Raw genomic sequence first — 7,485 nt, 5'->3', positions numbered from 1 at the left:
CCAGTGACCTTGAAAGTGGGTCAAGGTCATTCATTTGAACAAACTTGGTAGCCCTTCATCCCAGCATGCTACAGGCCCAATATCAGTACCCCGGGCCTTTTGGTTATTGAGAAGAAGTTGTTTGAAGATTTTAAGACTTTTGAAACCTGCTACCTTGAAAGTGGGTCAAGGTCATTCATTTGAACAAACTTGGCAGTCCTTCATCCAAGCATGCTACATGCCCAATATCAGTACCCTTGGCTTTTTGGTTATTGAGAAGTCGTGTGAAGATTTTCAGACATTTGACCCCTGTGACCTTAAAAGTGGGCCAAGGTCATTCATTTGAACAAACTTGGCAGTCCTTCATCCAAGCATGCTACATGCCCATTATCAGTACCATTGGCCTTTTGGTTATTGAGGAGAAGTTGTTTGAAGATTTTTACACATTTGACCCATGTGACCTTGAAAGTGGGTCAAGGTCATTCATTTGAACAAATTTGGTTGCCCTTCATCCCAGCATGCTACAGGCCCAATATCAGTACCCTGGACCTTTTGGTTATTAAGAAGAAGTAAAATATTGACGACAGACGGACGGACGGACGGACGTTGCACCACGGCCCTTTGGGCCAGGTGAGCTAAAAATTATTGCTTGATTGACATTCCATGTGTCACCAGAATGAGCATCAATCCCCTAACGAATTTGATTAAACACACTTAAACTTTTGCAAGTTTCCTGTCTTTTATTGACAATGATAGGTACTTACAGTGATATATTTACAAGTACATAATTAGAACAATATACATGTAGGTACTGATCAAATTACATTGATGTGATACACTTCTAGAAATACAGTGTTTACATGTACATGTACCAGAAAATCAGGTTCTTGTATCATTCTTTGAAAAAGATTTGATAATACATAAACAACATTTGTACGGAGGTTATGTTTGACAGGCACTGTTGAAAAACAACATGGCTTGCCTGTTCGAAGAATATTAAAAACAAAAAGTGGAGTTCTGATTTGACTTCCGTGCAACAATGTATGACTCCTTGGGAACCTCCACGCAAGATATCAGCAATCTTAAATAGAAATACAGAATGATACTATTAATAGTAAATTTTGAAACTTGCACCAAAATTAGTTATGCCCAAAACTTTGAAGAAGATATTTTTTTATTTTGACTGCATTGCATCAATGCGGGGACCATATGGAACCTTCATATCAAATAGTTACATCAGTTAATTTCAACACATACACCTTAAACTTTAACCAGATTAGACATCAATGCTTTGGTAACTACGTAAGCCCCCTCGTATTCTTCGAATATGCAAGTGAAATATCGATAAAAACAACAAATTGAAACTTCTTCATTTGAATTTCTTTGGCAATAAAACATGTTTCATATTTGAAATCATATTCATTTCAAAGGAATCTTGTTCTCATAATTTTGAATGTCAACTTAAATTTTACCTCCTTTACAAAGGAAACAGAAATGTAGTGCAATATTTCTTAAGGCAACTGTGGTGTTTTCAACATAGACTCCGTGCAACTACAGGGGTACAATTCCACTAGCTCAACGCCCGGGGCTAGTAACTGGCCCAACGCCCGGGGCTAGTAACTGTGATGTGGAGGCTTGTAAACATTTTCAATATTACTATGAAAATACATTTTGGGCTAGAATAACTTTGCAAAATCTGCCTGCAGGCTAGTACTCGAAATATAGAATTGTACATCCCTGAACCATGTACTGGGACAAAATCCAAGACTTGGATGGGCTCATACAGGTGTGCTGATATTTAGACTCATTGCATAATAGAATCCTTGTTACCTTAAATTATCTATCACTGACCATAGCAAAATACCAAACTACAACATTTCTTATAAATTATGAAAAATATCTGTTGGGTTTCATCACAAAAGAAATATAATATTTAGTTTCACAAACAGGTACATTACTAGTACTATGTACAATGCTATAAAAGCACACTGTGATCATCTGCTGCTTCAGATGGCTCAAAATTTAAACTTAGTCTTGTCTGCCAAAAATATCCATAGCACTTCACGATCAGTCAAATATTTATGATAAAAAAATACAAAATTTGTGGAAGTTCATTTTAAACATTAGGCAGTATTTGAAAACACTTAAAGAAAATTAAAATGATAACTGAAGCAGCAGAGTAGTGCTAACCTAGATAGAACCCCATAGGTACTGAAGTTATCCATCTAAACACATATATAGGTACAGTGTATATACACAGTTTGTATAAAACAGGTACTGCTCTATACCCTTCTATGAAATAAACTTGTCATGGTAAGAAGAATATGATTTAAATGGCCTTGTTCAATATAATAGAGAAAACTCTGAAAATAAGGTTTCAATCCCAGGCTGAGAACATCTGAACCAGATGCCTGATTTTGATTGATCACAGTAGGAATGTAGAAATATTTTTCACAATGGCGAGACGTGAGAGAACGGTTCATTCTCTTGGTTTACCAAAATAATAGTAAATAGAATATCATGCTACTGCCGTGGGTATTATAATTCCTAATTGCCACTGAAGCATATCCTCCTTAGAATATCCCGATTGTATGGAGAATCATATGACCTGTCATTTGGATAATGTCCAAATTCAAACCTTTATCACATTAACCTTTAACCTCTTACAAAATATACAGTTCATATTGATATCAACTTGACATAATTAAGGTGCTTTTCCACCAATAAATATCATTTTCTCTACAACATTGTTTATATTTTTAAAAGCATTGTTAAAGCTATATTCTGAAAAGATGAATTTGTATTTAAAAACTTCAATGAGTTTGTAAAATCATAATTTTCATCATCTTGAAAAACATTAAAACATGATGGGTTTTTTTCAATTAAAAAAAGCTTTTGTCTGGACTCTCTGGCTATAAGTCTATGTCATTATTTTGGTCTCCTTCATCACTCTCCTTAAGTCGCTAGACAGCCATTTTATTGGCATGGTAACATTTATCTCTTGACCAATGACTGAAGGAGATCGATGGGTAGAGGGAATATGATGGTGGAGTTTTTCTCGGCTGCGATGGTGTTGAGAGTCTGTAGGTAACGGAGCTGGACAGCAGCCGGAGCCTCAGACAAGATGTCAGCCGCTTCCTTCAGGGCTCGAGATGCCTTTTGTTCTCCTTCAGCAGCCAATACCTGTCGAAAGTAAGTTTTAGATGTGAAACCAATATCAATTAACAGCTTTAAATGTATCTTGAAATGGAGTTCATATGTTAAGGTCTCCAATCCCTGGGATTAACGTTCAGGTCTCCCATCCCTGGGATTAACCATATCATATGTTCAGGTCTCCCATCCCTGGGATTAACCATTTCATATAACCATTTCATATGTTCAGGTCTCCCATCCCTGGGATTAACCATTTCATACGTTCAGGTCTCCCATCCCTGGGATTACCCATTTCATATTTTCAGTCTCCCATCCCTGGGATTAACCATATCATATGTTCAGTCTCCCATCCCAGGGATTAACCATATCATATGTTCAGGTCTCCCGTCCCTGGGATTAACATATCATTTGTGTTTTCAGACAATTGTCCTTTCAAACAAAGAATTACACAGTAAAATTCAATAAATTACCCCAGTTCACACTAATTTCTCAGTTACCTTTTAGAGGAAAACTACTTCAGTATTCAGTGATGAGACTATATAGATCCCAACAATGGAAATGCATTTTTTTCTACCGAAATACATTGATGGATATAATGTAAGTTATGGCATGGAAGACATGGAGCTGTCGCCTCACGGGATGTACTCCCACCTCACCCCACCCTCACACCCCATCCCCAAGCATTATAGATACAAACCTTAGCTCTCGCCTCACGGGATGTACCCCCCCCCCCCACCCCCAAGCATTATAGATACAAACCTTAGCTCTCGCCTCACGGGATATACCCCCTACCCCCACCCCCAAGCATTATAGATACAACCTTAGCTCTCGCCTCACGGGATGTACCCCCACCCCCCCATCCCCAAGCATTATAGATACAAACCTTAGCTCTCGCCTCACGGGATGTACCCCCCACCCCATCCCCAAGCATTATAAATACAAACCTTAGCTCTCGCCTCACGGGATGCTTCAGCCTCAGCAGCCATTGCCCTTTGTAACTGATGAGGCAGGCGCACATCTTTGCTATAAGTAGGAATGGTATATTGTAACAACAGCAACATGGAGTTTTTTGTTTAAACTAAAACTCAGCACAAAATATTAGCGCCTTAAAAATCAATTACTCATTCTGAATTCTTTGTATAAGGATCAGAAGACATTTGCTTTGTGTTTTTTACTTTTCAATTAACGTCATGACATTAAATAAAACAGAACTGAAGCCAATCAATTTCTAAAGCCAATAAAGAATTGGAAAATTAATTCCATAGTCGATTAAATTAAGGTGATAACAACTTTTTACATTTTATCAAATCAATGTTCTCTTTACTTACATTTCCACACGGTCAACCTTCACTCCCCAGGGATCAGTGGATTCGTCCAGAATTTGCTAAAAAAAAAATAGACAGCGAATATATTACATTGCAGTAGACCTGAGTTTATGAAGTTGAATCAGTAAAGGTTTATATTCATACATGAGCATGTCTAAGTGATGCAGTACAGTACTTGCAAAAATTTTCGGTGTAAATATTGAGCAAAAGTTCCCTTATAAACCATGATATAAGGTAATATTAAGAATGTGATTGGTCACAAATTATGAGGTTAATATTTGTATCACTTATACTTGATGTAATAATAAGTTCACATCACTGTCCAATTCCCATGACATTTACAATGTAAAGGCAGCTTTAAACACTGTCTTCTCAAAATACTGCTTCCGATACTTTCACACCAATGTATTGGTGGACAGATGGTGCAGTGGAAAGCGCACTTGTCTTTCACCAAGGCGGGCGGGGTTCAATTACCCGATCGAACGTGAAAAGGTTTAGGGTCACCAGCCCGACCACTTGGGTTTTGTCCGGGTACTCCGGTTTCCTCCCACACTAAGACCCCCCGCGCGCTAACATTCGGGCCAACAAGAGTGATTAATATACGTTGAAATAACTAGTTTCATAATTGTTGTAAAATCAATAAAGTTTATATTTCACACCAACGACATGGAGGTTTGAACCCTAATTACAAAAATACTTATATTTTATGTATTCACAAAAAATCTATGAGTTACAAAATCATGAATTCTTACAAACTCTTTACCTTCATCTGAAAGGAAATAGCATCTCTGTCCGTCAGCATCTCGGACATGTTCTTAGTGCCGAGGACGTTCCTCAGGGTGGTGGACGCCAGTAACTTAGTGGACTGGAAGGCGTCCTCAACGTTACACACGGACATGACAGCGTCAAAGATGTTACAGTAGATTACAGCATCCACGGACACGGTAACCGAATCCTTCGACAAAATCTGTCAAATACAAATAAATACCAGGTCAATATCTTCAGCATTCAAAAATATCTAAAGCATGCAGTTTTTCCTGCAAAAATTGAATAACTGGTAAATGTTTAACAAAAAAATCATTGTTTGATATAGGTACTATTGTATCAATGCATTTCAATGGATATATTAACCTCCGAGTAATCAAAGCTTATCATTTGTTGTAATTCTCAGCGATTAACTTAATACAAATAAGCATTTATCACAAAGACATATAAGCTCTGTTCACAGAGAAATGACAAATTCTTCCATCGTCAGACAGGGTGATGTCAACTCTCTAGTTGTCAAGAATGAGGGTCATTACCCTCAGGTTATCTGCAGACAGAGCGAGAGTTAACTCTGTAGCTGTTACAAACACAGGGCAAGCCCATCATCCTGGTCTGTAGTTGACCATGTTTATCAATAACCTTGTGGAGGCTAAAATCACCTGAAGTAACTTAATTCTTCTGGGAAAACCTCAGATGCTACAGTAATTATTATATAACTTAATTCTTCTGGGAAAACCTCAGATGCTACAGTAATAATTATATAACTTAATTCTTCTGGGAAAACCTCAGATGCTACAGTAATAATTATATAACTTAATTCTTCTGGGAAAACCTCAGATGCTACAGTAATAATTATATAACTTAATTCTTCTGGGAAAACCTCAGATGCTACAGTAATAATTATATAACTTAATTCTTCTGGGAAAACCTCAGATGCTACAGTAATAATTATATAACTTAATTCTTCTGGGAAAACCTCAGATGCTACAGTAATAATTATATAACTTAATTCTTCTGGGAAAACCTCAGATGCTACAGTAATAATTATATAACTTAATTCTTCTGGGAAAACCTCAGATGCTACAGTAATAATTATATAACTTAATTCTTCTGGGAAAACCTCAGATGCTACAGTAATAATTATATAACTTAATTCTTCTGGGAAAACCTCAGATGCTACAGTAATAATTATATAACTTAATTCTTCTGGGAAAACCTCAGATGCTACAGTAATAATTATATAACTTAATTCTTCTGGGAAAACCTCAGATGCTACAGTAATAATTATATAACTTAATTCTTCTGGGAAAACCTCAGATGCTACAGTAATAATTATATAACTTAATTCTTCTGGGAAAACCTCAGATGCTACAGTAATAATTATATAACTTACTTCCTGTGGAGGCACATCAAAAGCTATGGTTCTCATGTCCACTTTCTTGAACTCATCAATACATGGGTACACGAAGAAAAGACCTAAAACAAAATCCACACAATGTAATGTAATTGTTCCTCGCTTTACTGTCCCCATTTCAATTAAGGCAAAGAATGTTTTATATATATAACCATGAAATGTCATTCCTAGAAGTCATACAGATGAATGTACAAATGTTTTGTTTTTCACAAAATCTTAAAAGCCAGCCAGACAAATAACATATTGGGCTGCAAAGCCGCTTCTGTGTATCTGTTTGCTGGACATTTCTCTATAATAAACAGAATGACATACCTGGCCCCTTGGCTCCGCCAGACACCACTCGACCGAGTCTGAAGATGACAGCTCTCTCATATTCCTGCACCACCTGGAACATATGATTATTTATTTGATTAAGCTCATGCCATGACTTACTCCTTTACAAGATCATATTTAACATCACTTCAGTAACTAAAACATATGACTTTCCTCAACTGATAACGACAAAACTTCTTCCAGTAGATTCTTACAATGACTTTTGCTGCTAAAGGTTAGTATCGTACTGTCACATGTTTGTGTCATACTGTCATATGTAAGTGTCATTCTGTCACATGTGTCACACTGTCACATGTAAATGTCATTCTGTGACATGTGTCATACTGTCATATGTAAGTGTCATTCTGTTACATGTGTCATACTGTCATATGTAAGTGGTATACTGTCACATGTGTCATACTGTCATATGTAAGTGTTATACCGTCACATGTAAGTGTCTTTCTGTCACATGTGTCATACTGTCACATGTAAGTGTCATTCTGTCACATGTGTCATACTGTCATATGTAAGTGTTAT

At 36.8% G+C, this 7,485-nt stretch overlaps 1 protein-coding gene across 1 annotated transcript in view; it reads right to left on the bottom strand.

Annotated features, from left to right (window-relative positions):
- Nucleotides 1–698: 698 nt before the first annotated feature.
- LOC110452884 (mechanosensory protein 2-like) overlaps nucleotides 699–7,485 on the bottom strand; it is a 31,883-nt gene continuing 25,096 nt past the window's right edge. The window contains exons 3-8 of the mRNA XM_021501604.1: nucleotides 6,949–7,021; nucleotides 6,616–6,698; nucleotides 5,221–5,424; nucleotides 4,461–4,516; nucleotides 4,077–4,155; nucleotides 699–3,162 (exon numbers count right to left, since the gene is read on the bottom strand). Of these exons, the coding sequence (XP_021357279.1) occupies nucleotides 2,974–3,162; nucleotides 4,077–4,155; nucleotides 4,461–4,516; nucleotides 5,221–5,424; nucleotides 6,616–6,698; nucleotides 6,949–7,021 (684 nt within the window). The 3' untranslated portion in view covers nucleotides 699–2,973. The remainder of the gene's footprint in view (nucleotides 3,163–4,076; nucleotides 4,156–4,460; nucleotides 4,517–5,220; nucleotides 5,425–6,615; nucleotides 6,699–6,948; nucleotides 7,022–7,485) is intronic.

Source organism: Mizuhopecten yessoensis, unplaced genomic scaffold (assembly GCF_002113885.1).
Source record: "Mizuhopecten yessoensis strain PY_sf001 unplaced genomic scaffold, ASM211388v2 scaffold6967, whole genome shotgun sequence".
Lineage (NCBI taxonomy): Eukaryota > Metazoa > Mollusca > Bivalvia > Pectinida > Pectinidae > Mizuhopecten > Mizuhopecten yessoensis.
The sequence above is the reverse complement of the archived record's forward strand: the minus strand, read 5'-3'. Positions and strand labels throughout refer to the sequence as shown.